Below are 18,745 nucleotides of genomic sequence, written 5' to 3' on the forward strand. Positions count from 1 at the left end.
CTGAAACCCAAGCCTCAGAAGTAGGGATCCTTGAGTGCAGATTCAGGAGTAAACACTGAACACTTTAAAGCATGGTACACGGGGGCTGGAGAGGTAGCACAAGCGGGTAGAGCGTTTGCCTTGCACGCGGCCGACCTGGGTTCAATTCCCAGCATCCCATATGGTCCCCTGAGCACCGCCAGGAGTAACTCCGGAGTACAGAGCCAGGAGTAACCCCTGCGCATCGCCAGGTGTGACCCAAAAACCAAAAAAAACAAGTGCCAAAGAACTCACTGAAAAGTTCAGGTGCTCATGACAACAAATTATTTCTCTTTATTTTCTTTCTTTTTTTTTTAAAATAAATTAAGGAGTGGAGGTTGCCTGTACACAGAAAAGCTAAAAGATACACAAAATACATGCAAACTGATCGTAATGAAGCATTATAGAAGTGTGGGGCCACAGATGAAACTGGATTCTGCTTTAACCCCTGTCCAATCTTTCCAGCCCAAGTTCCATTCTAGCTCTAGAATGAATCCAAAAGAACCATTCTCCACATCCCACCCTTTTTCTGTGTGCGTGGGGGGGGGGGGGGGGGGGGGGCGCGGCGGGGAGAGGCAGAAGTAGGGGGACAGCCCACACCCAGTAGTAAATCTCAGGCCTTAGTCCTCTCTGTGCTCAGGAATTACTCCTGATATATGAGATGGTGAGGATAGAGCCCATGTCAGCCATGTGCAACATAAGCACCTGGCCTGCTCTACTCTCTGGCCTCCAGTCAAGCCATTCTTTAGAAAATGACTAGAAAACGCATCATAAAACATGATGCTCCCAGGCATTGGGAATTCACAATTTTTCTTTAAAAATATTATCTTTTTTTTAAAGAAGAAAACTTTTAGGGGCTAGAGTGATAGAACAGCATGTAGGGCATTTGCCTTGCATGCGGCCGACCTGGGTTCGATTCCCAGCATCCCATGTAGTCAGTCCCCAAGCACCACCAGGAGAAATTCCCAAGTGCAGAGTCAGGGTAAACCCTATGTATGCATCGCTAGGTATGACCCAGATAGCAAAAAAAAAAAAAACAAAAAAAAAAAACCCCAAAAAAACCAACCTTTCAGAAAATATCCTATAATAGAGACAACAAAATAAAACTTATAAAGGACTCAGAGAGCTTTAGTATACTGGGTAGGACACTTGTCTTGCATCCTGCCAAGCCAGGTTTGATACACAGCAGAGTAAGAAGTGTTCGGAGAGATCTCTAAGCATTGCTTGGAGAATCCCGCTCATATAAATAAGCCATGAACTGATTCATATAACAGTAACAATATAATGAGCAAAGAAATACCTTCAGAAGTATTTCAGCTAAAGACCCAATCATATGTAGGGCACCATCTTTTTTTCGAGGATCAGCATTTGGTTCTGTAAGAATCTGGTAACAAAATCCCATAGTCTTTTGCAATACCTATATTAAAAAGAGAAAAATAATAATCCTAAAACTTGTTTACAAACATATACATAGCTAACATTAAAAACTATCTGAACCGTAAACATTAAAGATAAAGTTATATAAATGTTAAATACTGCACCTCTTTTCTCTTGCTACAGGCTGTAAACAATAGAGTCTGCGCAGCAGTGGTAGGAGAAATGAAATCTTCAAACACATCTAGAAAGTGAAATTGAAACTAATTTAGTAAGCGGCAATTTCAATAAATATTTTCACATTAACTTAAAATGATGCTCTACAATAAGATTTTCATTTTCTGACCTCAAATAATGGTACTCAAGGCTGGAAATGTCAGGGGACCACATGTGGTTCTGGGATTGAACAGAGGTCTTATCAGTTGCATGCAAGCAAAACCCTTTATCTCTGTACCATAATCCTAATTTCATTAATTCTGTTGTTTTGGGCTTTTGCTTTACACCTGGGTTCAGGGTTTACTCCTGGCAACTCAGAGATCATTCCTGGAGGTAGTTCGGGGTACTGAACTGTATACAATCCAAGGCCTGAACCAGGATCAACTGCATGCAAAGAAAGAATCTTAATTCCTTCATTATCTCACTAGCCCCAAGTAAATTTTGAATTATCTTAATTCTGAAACATGATTTCTGACAGAGTATCACTTCAGATACTTAATACTAAAATATAAAATCCTCTACACTTTGGGGCTAGAGATAGTACAACTAAGACCCTTGCCCTGAAAGTAGCCAACCCAGATCCAATCCCGGGCACCACATATGGTTTCTAACCCCCACCCCCCCAGATGTGACCCTTGAGCAAAGTAAATTCTATAGTTTGCGCATGTGCTAGGAGGAGGACTTCAACAAGGATCAGAGTGACAGTACAGTGGGTAGGGCATTTGTCTTGCACTTGGCCAACCCAGGTTTAATCCCCAGCATCCCATATGGGATCTCAACATTAATAAATTCCTAATACAACTCTATGCTAAAAATAAATATTAGTTATCAACTGACATAACTAGAAGTATCTTCCACTAAGTCCCAAGAATGTATAGATAATATTAAAACAGAAAGAGGGGCCTGAGATGTACTCCCTGGTATGGTCTCCTGAGCACAGCCAGAATTTACTCACACAGCCAGGAATGTCCCTGAGCACCATTAGGGAGAGTCAAAAACCCAGAACCAAAGACAAGTCACCAATACACCGAAGATTCACTTTTACTATGAAATTCCTTACCGAACTTCATGCGTATATATTCATAAGGGTCTTCTTGCCAAAGTTCTTCATCAGCATCTGTATAGCACATCAATGGAAAAATAACATCTTGGATAATGCCCTGAAATTTAAAAGTTAAGAAAATCAGCCTGAAAATGAAACCTTAAAATTTCTATTAAAAAAAAAATAACTATCACATATATGTAAAATAGTAAATCTTATTTTTACGAATGCACTCTACGAATAACTACAGCATATATATTCTTCCATTCTGTACAACAATTATATACTGACAGGTATACATAGGTATAATTATGAATTGTAAGAAAATACAATTATGAATTTGAGTACTTCAAATCCAAGTTACAAAACAAAGACTCATACATATAAGCCAGTTATCCTCAAAACTAAACACACACACACACACACACACACACACACACAAAATGTAACCTCTTTGTTTACTCCAAATGACCTAACTAAAATATTGACTAATTCTTTTTTTTTTTTAAACTGTGAGAGCATTTACAAAGCTTTTCGGGTTTAAGTCTTGGTCATACAATGAAATGCCCGTACATTCACCAGTGCCAATTCTCCACCACCAAACACCCCAGATTACCCTTATCCCAAACCGTCCCCCTATCTGTGGGGCAAATGGCCTCCACATTACTCTACTTTGATTACATTCAATATCTTGACACCTGATTCACCACTATTATTTGGGATTTTATTATTTCGGATCTGCCAAAAAGGCAACAGTAGACAATTTGTTTTCTATTGTTGGTTGTGAATAACATATGTCGTCGCGCGGCTGTAGTAGTAGCCACGAGATTTTGAAATTCTGAAATTTTGACAATTAATTCTGGAGGGATTTCTGCCAAAACCTGCTGGGTCCCGAGATTTGTTACAAAGTCTCTGGGATCAAGCTTGTTTAGCAGCTTGATCAGGAGCCAGAGAGACCGTTTGTGGGTGGCAACATAGGGTCTCCTTGGGACCGGGAGGAAAGGGCCAGCTCCACCCCCATCCCGTGAGGCCCTGCGTGTCTCATCACTGAGGGTCCAAACCTGACTGTCCAATGGCCTCTGGAGGATGGTGGCCACGGGGCCACCAGGGGGGAGCAGGTAGAGGTCCGCACCCTTTCCTCCCTGCGGTGGCCTGGCGACAGTGACCTACTGCAAGGACCGGACACATTTCTGCCAAAAGCCAGCCAAGGCACGAAACCTATTCCCACCTGGGGTGGCCTGGCGCCAGTAACCGACTGCAGGGACTGGATGCATTTCTGTCAAAAGCCGTTGGGTTTCGAGATTTGTTTCTGAGTCTCTGAGATCATGGTCATTAAGCAGTTCAATCAGGAACCAGAGAGGCCATGCCTCCAATTATATAACTGAGCCGAAGGTGGTTTGTGGGTGTGTCTCCCACTTACCTAACTTTTGGCCGTTTACTTTCTTGGGAAACTTTGCCCTAAGTTTTTGGGGTCTGGCCAAAGGCACAGCAGCAATTTAGGGGTATCTGGAAGTCTGAAGGCGGCATCAGGCTGCTGATGCACTCACCTCACAGGTACAGACTGACCTGCTGGCGACACCATACCCCCAAATATTGACTAATTCAATGACAAATTTTAATAGATTGAGAGATAACCCAGGGGATGGAATGCTAGAAAAGTGATTGATGTGTTTGCCCTGCCCAACAACAAATCCGGTTTCAGTTCCCTGCATATGGCTCTCCCCTCTTCCATCCCCTCTCCCAACCCTGAGGAAATAGACATAAGACCTGAGCACAGCTGGGTATGTCCCAAAACAGTAAGAAGAAAACAAATGTAAGAACCTGGAGAGGCAGAAAGTACAGCCGTAGGAGAGGAGCTGCGACAGTGAGGCCAATCTCTGGGTTCTCGGGGCCATAAGCAAAGCTGACTGTGCTCCATCCAAAAAACCAAAAAATATGTAGTATAATTCATAAAAAAACAATAGTATTTTTCTCAATCACCAGAACTAAATAATACAAGTTAATAAAAAGCATCTTCTCAATCTTTTTTAAGAGCAAATGTTATTTCCACTCTATTTCCTTAAAAAAAAAAAAGTTTATCACTTGTTTAGGGTAGCATGGGGTGGGAGGTAGAAGAGGGATCCTGGGAACACTGGTGGAAGGAAGCTGACACTGGTGGCGGGATAGTTACTGGAACATTCTCTAAAATATGTGAACAGGCGGCCAGAACAACAGTACAGCAGCTAGGATGTTTGCCTTGCATGCACGCAACCTGGGCTCGATCCGTAGCATCCCATACAGTTAGTCCCCTGAGCATTGCCAGGAATAATTCCTGAATGCAGAGGCCAGGAGCAATCCCTAAGTATCACCAAGTGTGCCCTGCCCCAAACAAAAAGCAATTAAAAACAAAACAAACAAAAAACCCCTTGTGAATAACTTGGCAAATCACAAATCTTTAATAAATTAAAATGTGAAAAATTATTACTTGTATATGAGGCTTCAGATTCTTCCAGGTTAGGGCATGAGAAACTCCTTGATTAATGTAATTTAATGTCTGCTGTAAAACTCGAGGAGCCATATACTGTTTCTCCTTGTACTGATATAATACCTTCAGTAAAACCTTTGGGGGAAAAAATTTAAAAAATTAATCACCTATCACATGTAATTCAGAATACTCAATACTTACATTTAAATATGCAAAATGAACTACTATTTGAAGAAAACAGTAGTTTCTAAAATTCGATCCTATAGTACAGTCCTCTGAGCACTGCCAGAAGTGATTACTGAGCACAGAACTAGAAAATAAGCCCCGAGTAAAGCCAAGCATAACTTAACCTACCTCCAACTCCCACCAAAATTACACAGGACTATACCATTAATGTCCCTTTCTATAATTAATGTCAGTCAAGAGTTCTTATTCTGTTTGTTATTTAAGAAATCCAATCATTGGGGCTGAAGCAATAGCACAGGGTGTTTGCCTTGCACGCGGCTGACCTGGGTTTGATTCCCAGCAACTGTCACTGTCACTGTCCTCCCGTTGTTCATTGATTTGCTCGAGCGGGCCCAGTAACGTCTCCATTGGAGACTTTGTTGTTACTGTGTCTGGCATATTGAATACGTCACGGGTGGCTTGCCAGGCTCTGCCGTGCGGGCGAGATACTCTCGGTAGCTTGCCGGGCTCTCTGAGAGGGGCGGAGGAATCGAACTCAGGTCGGCCATGTTGGCTGCGTGCAAGGCAAACGCCCTACCGCTGTGCCATGACTTCCAGCAACGTCAGGGGTAATTCCTGAGTGTAGAGCCAGGAGTAACCCCTGTGCATCACTTGGGTGTGACCCAGAAAGGAAAAAAAACATCATTTGAGCTGGATATGTAGTACAGCAGGAGGGAGGGCTCTTGCCCACAGCCAACCCGGGTTTGACCCCCAGAAATCCATACGGTTGTCTGAGCACTGCTTGGAATAATTGTTGAGTGCAGAGCCAGGAAAATGTGGGGACCATTGTGGGGTATGGCAGCAAAATAGAAAATAAAAAGAAAACAATAAAATCACCACCCTATTCCATTCTAACTTATTTTCTGGAAGGCAGTTTTGGTTATTTATACAAATTAAACTATAAATTAAATATGGAGGCATAAATATATAGGCTTCTCTTTTAACAAGCCAATATTAAAGATATCAACAAAAATTTTTTTAAAATATTCTTTTGGGTCAAACTGGTCGTGCTCAGGGATTACTCATGGCTGTGTGCTCAGGGATCACTTCTGGCAGTATTTGGGGGACCATATGAAATGCTGCAGATCAAAGGGTCAGCCACACACAAGGCAAGCACTCTACTCACTGTACTATCACTCTAGGCCCAGATATAAGTAAAAAATTCTAGCAATTTAAAAATTCCTTGTTTCTAGAAAATTTTCATTCTGAATATCATTTTTGTTATTTTCAATGCATCATATTAACATTAAGATTTCTATTACTTTTAAATTAATAATACTGAACTGGGCCGGAGCGATAGCACAGGGGTAGGGCGTTTGCCTTGCACGGAGTCAGACGGCCGGGCCGGGTCCAATTCCTCCACCCCTCTCAGAGAACCCGCAAGCTATCGAGAGAATCTCGGCCACACGGCAAAGCCTGGCAAGCTACCCATGACGTATTCAATATGCCAAACACAGTATCAAGATGTCTCACGATGGAGACGTTACTGTGCCCACTAGAGCAAATCGATGAACCCCGGGAGGAAGGTGACCGTGACCATGAACTGTTATCATTTCTAACATGGTAAATACTATCAGTTTAAGAATCTGCATACAATGGAAGCTCAATAGTACAAATAATTTAAAAGTATATTTTCACTCCTGATACAATATCAAACAGAAGTTGACAAGGTTTAAAATGTTCCTAATACGTGATCTTAGATGCAGAAGAAACAAAAAAACAGAAACAAATGCTATTCTTCTACTAAGAAAAATTATTTTAGACTTACTTGTTGAACACCAACAGCAAAAGCCTTTAGAAATACTTCAGCAAATTCATTATATTCCTTGGAAACATTGCCAGGGCTTCCATATCTAAAACAGTATTAAAACATGCATTGGTTCTTCTCAGTACTTTATATTAACACTATAAAGTGAAAAGCTTGAAATATAAAATTAAAGTATCATATATCAATTGTATGGAGCTTACCTTTCAAAAAGTCTGGCTAATATATGTAAAGCCCACTTTTTGCATTTCCACCATGGTAACTCAGGTCTGTCATCTTCTTCAACTTGAAGTGTTTCCTTTAAAGAAACATTTAGTTTAATGATAAGAAGACATAACACAATTTTAGAAGATGAGCGTAAGGTAAAAAGGGCCACAAAAGCGAACACTTAAAAAACCTAAATATGTCTGCCTTGCATGCAAGCATAATCAGTTCTATAATAGGCACCGTAATACCTCATAGTCCCCAGAGTACTACTGGATATGCCCCTGGGGACAAAGAAGATGGGAGGCATCAGCTACCCCAACTTCAAACAGTACTACAAAACAGTAGTAACTAGAACAGCTTGGTATTGAAATAAAGACAGACCCTCAGGTATAAGATCAGTTAAACTTTAATTAAGAAGCAAAAAAACAGGAAGTAGAGCAAAGAAAGACCTCTTCAACAAATGGTGCTGGGAAAACTAGTAGTCAGCTAGATGCAAAATAAAAAAGAAAAGAAACTCAGACCTCTTTCTAATAACATGCATGAATGTCAAATCAAAAACAGACCTTAATATCAGACCTGAATTCATAAAGTACATAGAGGAAAATGCAGGCAGAATTCTCCATGGCACTGGAGTTAAAGGCATTCTCGGAGATGAAAAGTCACTGACCAATCAAGCGGAAAGAAAGGTAAAGAAATGGGACTACATTAAACTAAGAAGTTTCTGGGCCTCAAAGGTAAGGATAACCAAATAAAAGACAGCTCACAGTGAAAAGTAAATTATTTACCCAACACTTATCTCACAAGGTCAATATCTTGTATATTAAGTACTGGTAGAACTTTTCAAGAAAAAGATATCCAAATTGATCAACAAAATGGGGAGAAGATATAAAACGGAGGATTGCAGCTGGGACAGGGAAGGGACCACTCTGACAATGATAGCTGGAAATGATCACCGGACAAGAAGTGACTTAAAACATGTAAAGTGATAGGCACTGCTGAGTATGACCCCAAAACAAAAACAACAAAGCTGAGGGCCTGAATGGTACAGTGGCTTAGACTCTACTGACAAGTACAAAGTCCAAGCTCAAATCCCCTTCCTTAATAAGTATCAAGTAAAATCCTGGCAGATCTGCCCTCTGGTCCATCCCCTAAGCAAGACTCTTAACTGAAATATAGTTGAGTGTTGAGTCTTATGCCACTCAAATAACTAAGAGTTGAGACTATCAGTGAGCACATATGTAAGTACAAGTAAATGGAGTGCAAGCTTTGATGAGTACTATGGTTGAACATTCAAGCACCATCACCTGATGAGTAATCCCCAAGGAGCAACACAACAAAAAATGTGTGAAACCAGTCAGCTATACTTCACATGCTGGAGTCCTGGATTTGACCTCCATCATTATCACGAGGTTCCCTGAGCACCACATGCCAGGAGCAGCGGGAGTATGGAGCTGTGAGTAGCCCCTGAACAGGCTAAATGTAGAGCCAAAACCCAGTAAATAAATAGATAAAACAAAAAATTAAGGCGTGCAGCCAGCCCAGCTAAGGTCCCCGAAAACTGAATAAAAGCCAGTAGAAGAGACATTAGGGCTCTGAAGAGAACCCGGAAATGCCATCTTTGTCCCCTGGGTCAGGAGCGAACACCGCTGGCGAAGGCATGGCTGCTTCCCTCTGCTCAGTGACCCCGTATTTCTTCACCTCCCATAACACATGGTAAATATACAAAGACACCCTAACTGTATGTAGGTCTCTAAGAACACAACACACAAGAAACAATTCCAACAAATAAATCTTGGAAGTGAGCAGCACACTAGAGATGTCTCCCCACCCCATGCCAGGCTGACTTCACTGGGCACCTGGGGCGGGGGGAGAGGAGGTGTGTCCTTCTGCCTGCTCCAAATGAACCCCAAAAATCCATGGCCTTCCTGTACACAAATAATGAGAGGAAAGTGACATGAAAAAAATAATCCCGTTCACAACTGTGCCCCAGAAAATCAAATACCTCGAAATCAGCCTCACTAAAGAGGTAAAGGACCTCTACAATGAAAACTACAAAACACTACTCCATGAAATAAAAGAGGACACGAGGAAATGGAAACATATCCCTTACTCATGGATAGGAAGAATTAACATTGTCAAAATGCCAATACTCCCCAAAGCATTATACAGATTCAATGCAATCCCTATAAATATACCCATGAAATTCTCAAAGAAATCCATCAAGTACTCCTGAAATTCATATGGAACAACAAATGCCCACGAATAGCTAAAGCAATTCTTGGGAAAGACATGGGGAGGCATTACCCTCCCCAACCTCAAACTCTACTACAAAGCGGTAATAATTAAAACAGCATGATACTGAAACAAAGGCAGGGCCGCAGACCAATGAAACAGGATGGAATATCCGTACACACAACCCCAAATGTATGAACATCTAATCTTTGATAAGGGAGCAAGAAATGTGAAGTGGAACAAGGAAAGCCTTTTCAACAAATGGTGCTGGCATAACTGGACAACCAAGTGCAAAAAATTGGCTTAGACCTCGACCTAACACCATGCACAAAAGTCAGATCAAAATGGATTAAAGATCTCAACATCCGGCCAAAATCCGTAAGGTACATTGAAGACAAGGTCGGCAAAACCCTCCACGATATTGAGGCTAACGGTATCTTCAAAGATGACACTCCACTGACCAATCAAGTGGAAACAAAGATAAACAAATGGGACTATCTTAAATTAAGAAGCTTCTGCACCTCAAAAGATACAGTGACCAGAATACAAAGACAATCTACAGAATGGAAAAGGATATTCACCCAATACCCATCCAATAAGTGGTTGATATCAAGGATATACAAAACACTGGTTGAACTCCACAAGAAGAAAATTATCTAACCCCATCAAAAAATGGGGTGATGAAATGAACATCTTATCAGGACATCTTTTTTATGACATCTTATTATCTCATTCCTACTTTGGACAAACTTGCAGGCTATCGAATGTAGCCTGCCCACAGGGCAGAGTCTGGCAAACTCCCCGTGGCGTACCAAATATGCCAAATACCAATAACAATGATGGGTCTCATTCTCCTAAAGAGCCTTGAATATAATCTCAGGGTTAGGATGAAAGAGATGTTACTGGGGCCTGCTCGAGGCAATCGACGAATAACAGGATGATGAAATGAAATGAAACAGGCTACTTTAAAGTAAGATAACCCCCCAAAACACACCAAACTCCTGCAGATAGATGGCACAAAGCCCCATAACAATAATCTCTCTCAATGTCAATAGACTAAATGCACCAACCAAGAAACAAGAGTGGCAGAACAGATTAGAAAAAATGAACCCAACAATCTACTGCCTCTAAGAAACATATCTGAGCAAAAAGCAAACACAGACTCAAAGTCAAAAAGCTGGGAAACAATCCTTCCAGTAGACAGTCCCCCTCACAAAAGGCTGTGGTGGCCATACTAGCATCAGATGACATAGACTTCAGGCTGAAAATGGTCATGAAAACAGTGAAGGCCATTTCTTAATGATCAAAGCATCTATACATCAGAAAGAACTCATATTCCTAAAACATACATGTACCTAGTGAGGGACCAGCAAAATACTTAAGACTATTAAAAGATGTGAACAAAGACACCGCAACACAATAGCAGTAAGAGATTTCAACACCACTTTGTCACCTCTTGATAGATCAACTAAACTAAAGCTCAGCAAGAAAATACTGTTTTGAGGAAAGAAATGGAAGAAAAGAGTTAGTAGATATATATATATATTATATGATTTTTCATCCACAAAAAGCTGAATACTTTCTTCTCCGTGCACATGGAACATTCTTGAAGATAGGCCAGATGCTGAGACACAAAACATACCTCCATAAAATCAAGAAGATAGAAATTAATAATCAACTATTTTTTCAGAACATAATGCATTGAAAATGGAACTTAATCACACAGAAACAGAGAATCAAAATATCTGGAAATTAAACAGCTCACTACTGGACAACCAGTAGCTTAGAGAAGAAATCAAAAGATTCCCGGAAATAAATGAAAATGCAGACACAATCCACCAAAATTATAGGACATGGCAAAAGCCACAGAGCAGTATTAAAAGTAAAGTTGATAGCTGTGCAAGCATTCATCAAGAAGGAAAAAAGGGCCCACATATATAACTTAACTTCATAGTTTAAGATCTTGGGAAATAACCAACAAAAGGAGCCCAAACCAGGCAGGGGAAGGAAATAAAAGAAAACCAACACGCTGGAATCCCAAAAAATAATACAAAAGATCAACAAAGGCAAAGGCTGGTTCTTTGAGACAATAAACAAGATCAACAAACCACTAGCAAGACTCTCAAAGAAACAGAGGTGCCCGCATAAACCAAGCAGAAATGAAAAGGGGGAGTAGTATACATAGAAAGGAACAAGAGCAACCTGCTGGTTCAGATGAGGGATTCTCATTCACTGTTGGTGGGAATGGTGAAAGGTCCAGCCTTTTTTTGGGAAAACAATATGGTCATTCCTCCCCCCAAAAAAACCCCTAGAAATTGAGCTCCCCTTTGACCCAGCAATACCCACTTCTGGTAATATAACCCCAGGGCCCAAAAACACATTGAAGAAATGCCATTTGCACTTCTGTGTTCATTGTAGTTCTATTCACAATAGCTAGAAGCTGCTAACAACCTGAATACTAAGAATAGACAACTGGATAAAGAAACTACAGTACATCTATACAATGGAACACTACACCGCCACGAGGAAAAATTAAGTCATGAAATTTGCTTATAAATGGATGGTCACAAGAGAGGATCATACTGACTGTAATGTCTCAAAAGGCAAGACACAGACATAGAATGATTGTACTCATCTGTGGAACATAGAAAAGCTTAATGAGACTAATCCACGGATAGTAGGGGAAAAAGGGCCAGGAAGACTGGTTCACAGATGGAAGCCTGCCTCAAGGACTGGGGGGAAAGGCAGCTGGTATGGAGAAGGGACCACTATGACAATGATAGATGGAAATGATCACTCTAGATAAGAACTGCATGCTTAGAGCAGATAAAGGAAAAAACATAATAACCTGTCAGTAACTATTGCAAACCATAATGCTTAAACAAGGGGGTGGGAGGAGGGGGAGGGAGAAGTAAAGTGCCTACCACAGAGTCAGGCTGGGGGGAGAGAGGGGGGCAGCAGGAGGGAAACTGGGGACAATTCCGAGGTGGGAAATGTACAGAGGGATGGGTGTTGGAACATTGTATGACTGAAACCCAACCATGAATAACTTTGTAACTGTGTATATCAGTGATCAAAAAAAATTTTTTAATTTAAAAAATACAATTAAAATAAGCAATGATAAACAAATATAAGAACTTAAATACACACTTGTGATAAGTATATGCCTATATATATAAGAAATGGTTTCTCTCGCCATAAATTATATAAATATTCTTAAGAAATGCTCTAGGAAACCAAGTAAAATTCTCAAAAATTTCTTAAATTTAGCAATGTAAGAACATAAACTTACATTAGGTACATCCCTGTTCACAACAGTCTTCAAAATTTCTATCCATTCAGTCAGATTCTGTTGGTTTATCAGCTCCAAGGGTAGCGTATACTAAATAAAAGTCAAGAATCAATATTTTAAAATCTTGATCTCCCCAAAATCCTACTTTTATTTCTTTAACAGTAGCTACAAAAAGGATTTCATTAAATGTATAGCCTGTTTTTACTACATAAGGGAAAAAAATTTTCAGGCTGGAGAACACAACACATACGGTATTTGCTTTGTGTGTGACCAACCTATCTTCATTCAATCCTTGACATCCTATATGGTCCCCTGAGCACCCCCACAAGATAGTTCCTGAGTGCAAAGCCAAGAGTAAGTCCCAAGCATCACTGAGTGTGTCCCCCAAAACAAAGGTTTTTTTCCCTCCTTTTTGGGGCTGCACTGGCAGAGCAGTGGGACCTACATGGGGTGCCAGGTATTGAACCCAGGCCAGCCATCTGCAAGTCAAACACTCTAACAACTGGACTATCTCTGCATCTCTCCACGAGCAATGTTTTTACCTGGTAGTTTTGGTAAGTTATATACAATGGTAAAGTACACCAAAGACAGTGGACATACTTATTCTGATTCCCAAAGTACTGGTAAGCAACTTACTTTTATCATGATACGTGATTTGACAAGCACCATGGCTAGGGTTAAGCATGCATGTATAAGCAAAACTAAAAAACGTTGGATTCTGGACTGGAGAAATAGCTCACATGACAGGTGATATGTTTGCATATGAAACCAGGGTTCTTTTGGCACAAAATGGGCACCCCCTGCTTAATCCCCCATCTCCAGCAACACCAAGTGTGCTACCTCTCATCCCAGCAAAACAGAAAAAATATATCCAGGGCCAGAGAGGTAGTATAAGTGGGTAGGGCACTTGCCTTGCACGCAACTGACCCAAGTTCAATCCTGGGCAGACCATATGGTCCACCAAGCCCACCAGAAGGGATCGCTGAATGCAGAGTCAGGAATAAGCCCTGAGCACTGGCAGATGTGCCCCTCAAATATAAAGTGTCAAAATCTCTCCTGCAGAATTTGGGGGATCATATGCGATGCCAGGGATTGAACACAGGCTGGCCAAATGCAAGCAAGTTGTCTTACCTACTATACTATCTTTCTTGTCTCAATTAGAATCATTTTAAAGAAATTATACAGGGCCAGAGAGGAAACTTAAAGGGTTGAGCACATGCCTTGCATCAAGGACACCTAGTTCAAATCCCAACAAAGCAAGATCCCTGAGCACTGCCAGGTGAAGCCCTGGTGGTGGCTCTCAATACTGACAGGATGAAGTCCTGTACTCAAGTCTAAACAGTTGGACACAAGATCATATGGTCCATCTCTGGACATCCTGAGCACTCTTGGAATATATCCCTTCCATTGAATAAATAAAAATGTATTAGAATTGTTTATGTACTGGGTAAAGTGTACTTGGCACGCATACGTCTGGCACCGAACTGACAAGAAAATAATGCACTTGGGGCTGGAGCAATAATACAGTTGTCAGGGTGGGTGTTTATCTTGCAGACAGTGAGCACTCTGGAATGATCCCTGAAGGGAGAGTCAGAAGAAAATTCTAGCACCACCAAATGTGGCCCGAATGCACATCCCCCTCCAAAAATTCTTACACTTTATCTAGATCTTAGGGCTGGAGTGATAGCACAGCGGTAGGGCGTTTGCCTTGCACGCAGCCAACATGGCCGGCCCGAGTTCGATTCCTCCGCCCCTCTCGGAGAGCCCGGCAAGCTACCGAGAGTATCTTGCCCGCACGGCAGAGCCTGGCAAGCTCCCCATGACGTATTCGATATGCCAGACACAGTAACAACAAAGTCTCCAATGGAGACGTTACTGGGCCCGCTCGAGCAAATCGATGATCAACGGGAGGGCCTTTACCTTTACCTTATCTCTCAGGCAACCACCGTGGAGTAATAAGCCCCTAAACACTGCTGAGTGATTACTCCCCAACTCCAAAACCAAAATATTAAATAAATTACCTGAACAAGAGCATAGAAGATCTTGAAAATCTGTTTCTGGATGAGGACAGATTGATCAGACTGATCAGAAAGAAGTTGGATAAAACGGTCCTTCAGAACTGGCAGAAAATGCTGCATTGCTGCTACCAATGGACTTCGTTCCTCTGGCTTCTTGTACCTTTGGGTAGGAATACAAACTAATTCTGTAAGAATTTGTCTCCCAACTATATACAGTATAAATTTAAACTACTTGCTCACATAAATATATGCAAAAACTTAACCAACTTTAGATTACAAGAAAGGTCATCTAAAGGGATGACCTTTGGATGACAATGGGAATCATCCACAAGGCTCCTTGAGAAAAGCTATGACTGAGTATTTAATGTTTACTGAGTATGTACCATAAAGCCATCTCTTCAAAGCCCCTTTATCACCCACCCTTTCCTTTTACAGTTGAAGAAAAAGACACACATCTTCAATACTTGTGCCAATATAAATTCCAAGCAAAAACATCAGCAGTCAAAATGCAGGGTTTTCCCTCATAACCACTTCACTGTGCTGTCTCTTAATTATAAATACTGATACAATTGATGCACTATAACAGAACTTGTGAACAGTCAGTTGATCCATATACAACTTGTTACATCATTATTACCCTTGCATAATTTACACTCAAGAGCACCAATCAGAAGTTTTATCTATATGGCCCTGATAGTATAGCTAGTTCAGAGATTAAGATAAGGCACTTGGCTCTGCATGCAGCCAACTGGGGTTCAATCCCTACTACTCCATATGATCCAGAAAGCTGGCCAGGAGCAATCCCAAAGTGCAGAGCCAGGAGTCAGCACTGAAAACAGCTAGGTTTGGCCCCAAAAACCAATAAATAAATAAATAAATAATAAATAAATTTTTTTTTTTTTGCTTTTTGGGTCAAATCTGGCAATGCTCAGGAGTTACTCCTGGCTCTGCACTCAGGAATTACTCCTGGCGGTGCTTGGGAGACCATCTGGGATGCTGGGAATCGAACCTGAGTCAGCCTGGGAATTGAAACTGGATCAGCCATGTGCAAGGCAAACGCTCTACCTGCTGTGCTATCGCTCCAGCCCCAAAAGGTTTTATCTATAAAGCAGAACGTGTTTTATTTCTAAAAGTAACATAAACTAGCTCTTTGCTAATCCATCTATCAACAAAATCTGATATCTATTCCATTAGTTGTTGAATGCGGTTGCTATTGTTTCCATTTGGCCAAACCTGGTGGTGCCGAATCTACTGTATGATCAGGATTACGCCCTGTGCTACAGGAGGACTATGCAGTACTGAGGACTGATCATGACTCCAGCATGTAAAGTATGCTCACTAATATACCTGAATTAAATAATAATAACAACAACAATAATAATAATAATTGGGGTGGGGGTATGTGTTGGAGCCACACATGCCTAGGCTCAGGGGACCATATGGAGTGCTGGGGACTGGCCCTGTGCAAGGCAAACATCCTACCTGCTGTACTCTTCCCCACCCCCACCCTCATCAAATATTTTTTTGTAGCAGATGCAGCAAAGAGTTCAACTACTGCTTAGGGTGTCATTATTCAAGATTTCAACAGGAATTTCACCAAACATTATGTAAGCTTTATTACCCTTCTAATTATATGGAAATTTCTATTCATATTTTGTACCAAGGACATGGTTAAAGAAAGAAAGGATAACTTAGGGTAGGAGGAATGGGATGGAGCATATGCTTTGCATGTAGGAGACCCAGGTTCAATTGCCAGTACGTCATGACTTTCCCAATAATGAGCTGGAATAATCCCTGAGCGCTACTAGGTATGGGCCTAAAATAGAAAGTAAAAAAAGAAGAAAAAGAGAACTGCTGGCCAAATCCACCCATTTCTGTTTGTGTATTTTATATATGTACTTAGCATGATCAAAGTATTATGAAAAGATTGTGTGTGTGTGTGTGTGTGTGTGTGTGTGTGCGTGTGTGTGTGTGCGCGCGCGCCACTTCTGGTGATACTCAGGATTTATTCCTAGTTCAGCTCATAGAACAACTCCTAGCAGGGTTAGGGAGACCATATGGGGTACCAGGAATCAAATCCAGGTCAGCCACATGCAAGGCAAATGCCCGTCCCACTGTACTATCTCTCCAGCTCCTGGTTTTTTCAGTTAATCAAATTCATAGACATATAGAAAAAAACTAGCTTATATAATTAAAAAAAATCAAACAGAATAGCTTTGCGAAATATAGATTATCAGTTAATAAGTCACTATTTTAAAAAGTAAAACTTCCATCTTTATAGACTGGTTTTCCCTATGAGGAAACCATTTTTTTGATATATTAGCAGTTTTTAGAGTGGGGGTGGGGAAGATATTGAGAATTAAGATCTGAAGGATCAGAGAGATAGTTTATCGGGTAGGACACTTGCTTTGCATGTGGCAGACCCAAGTTTTATCCCCAGCATCCCATATGGTCCCCCCAGCACCACCAGGAGTGATTTCTGAGTACAGTCAGGAATAAGCCCTGAGCACCGCCAGGTGTAGTGCAAAAACAAACAAAAAAGATTTAATCTGAATAAAAACTTCCTACTGGTGTAATGTGAAACAATAAATTGCAAAGAATAAAACAAGAAAAACATTCACACTTACAATGACTGAAAATTTAATTGAGGTTTAAGAGAGAGTACAGTGGATGGAAATGGGAGTGTTATGTTTCTATAATGTTTGAACCCTGGCACCACATACAGACCCCCAAACACTAAAAATATAAAAAACAGCCCATGAGTACTGCTAGGTATGACTCCCAAACCAAAAATAAATAATGAGGTGACATTTTAAATATTAATTAATGAACCTGAAGGACTGTAAGAAGTAGTGGTGCCCAGGGCTGCTTGGCCTGGTAGAATTAGGTGCTGTGTGGTCCTAGATACAGAACTCAGAGCCTCACACATCCTAAACACAAGCTATCAACAATCCTAGATTACACTTTTAATTTTTCATTTTTAGAAACACACTCAACAATGACACATGGCACAGGAATTTAAACCAGAGTGAGAAGGATGTAAGGTAAGTAGTTCTTACCTTATACCATTTCACTTTTGAAAGCTATCTGTTTTTGTTTTGGGGCCAAATTCTGCTGTGCTTAGAGCTCACTCCTGGTTCTGTACTCATGGATCACTCCAGATAGGCTTGGGGGATCACAATGCCTGTGAGGGATTGAATCCGTGTATGCAAAGCAAGCACTTTACCCTCTATGCTACTTCTCCCTGGCTACCTGTTGGAGTACACGGAGCTTAGGTTTATCAGACTGTACCCTTCACAGTGCTCCCGAGTCACTCCCATTACTTTGTCAGTCTGTAACCACTTCTATGCTCTCTTCCCCAACCAATTTGTAAGGTCTCATCCTTCTTAGACACTGAAGCTGTATTGTAAGTTAATATTGCCTTTCTCCTCTCCTTATGTCTTTGAGCAGCTTACTTTAATGCAATGTCCTTTTGTATAGATACAGGAAGACAATTAATTAATATTATGCTTTATAACTTAGGAATTAATTGGCTTTGGATATTATTCACTCCTGGGCATCTGCCTTCTCAATTTAAGCCTCAGATGCCCTCACTTCCTAGCACCCCAAGGGCAGGGTCCCGACGTGGGACTGGATGGAACCAGGGCAAGCCGGTAAGTTATGTGCTACCCTGGCATCGCGATGGGCCAGGCCAAGGTGCCACGATTCTTAACTATAAGTTAAGAGGTTGATCATAGGCAAATGATGTCATGATCCAATAGTAATGACGAGACTAGGGCCCTGCTGCTAGGAATAGGAAAGATATCTGGCCTGAGCACTGCAGTCTGAGATCGAGATGGCCCTAGGAGAGCAATTCTATAAGCTCGAAGTATTTCTTACTGTGTCCATACAA

General features: G+C 41.1%; 1 protein-coding gene across 2 annotated transcripts in view; it reads right to left on the reverse strand.

The window, feature by feature from the left end:
• IPO7 (importin 7) overlaps nucleotides 1–18,745 on the reverse strand; it is a 70,568-nt gene that overhangs the window by 20,354 nt on the left and 31,469 nt on the right. For both annotated transcript variants that reach the window (XM_056116041.1, XM_056116040.1), the window contains exons 5-12: nucleotides 14,857–15,013; nucleotides 12,836–12,925; nucleotides 7,308–7,402; nucleotides 7,108–7,192; nucleotides 5,115–5,249; nucleotides 2,669–2,768; nucleotides 1,560–1,636; nucleotides 1,319–1,435 (exon numbers count right to left, since the gene is read on the reverse strand). In XM_056116041.1, coding sequence (XP_055972016.1) covers nucleotides 1,319–1,435; nucleotides 1,560–1,636; nucleotides 2,669–2,768; nucleotides 5,115–5,249; nucleotides 7,108–7,192; nucleotides 7,308–7,402; nucleotides 12,836–12,925; nucleotides 14,857–15,013 — 856 coding nt within the window. The remainder of the gene's footprint in view (nucleotides 1–1,318; nucleotides 1,436–1,559; nucleotides 1,637–2,668; nucleotides 2,769–5,114; nucleotides 5,250–7,107; nucleotides 7,193–7,307; nucleotides 7,403–12,835; nucleotides 12,926–14,856; nucleotides 15,014–18,745) is intronic.

Source organism: Sorex fumeus, unplaced genomic scaffold (assembly GCF_029834395.1).
Source record: "Sorex fumeus unplaced genomic scaffold, SorFum_2.1 ptg000030l, whole genome shotgun sequence".
NCBI lineage: Eukaryota > Metazoa > Chordata > Mammalia > Eulipotyphla > Soricidae > Sorex > Sorex fumeus.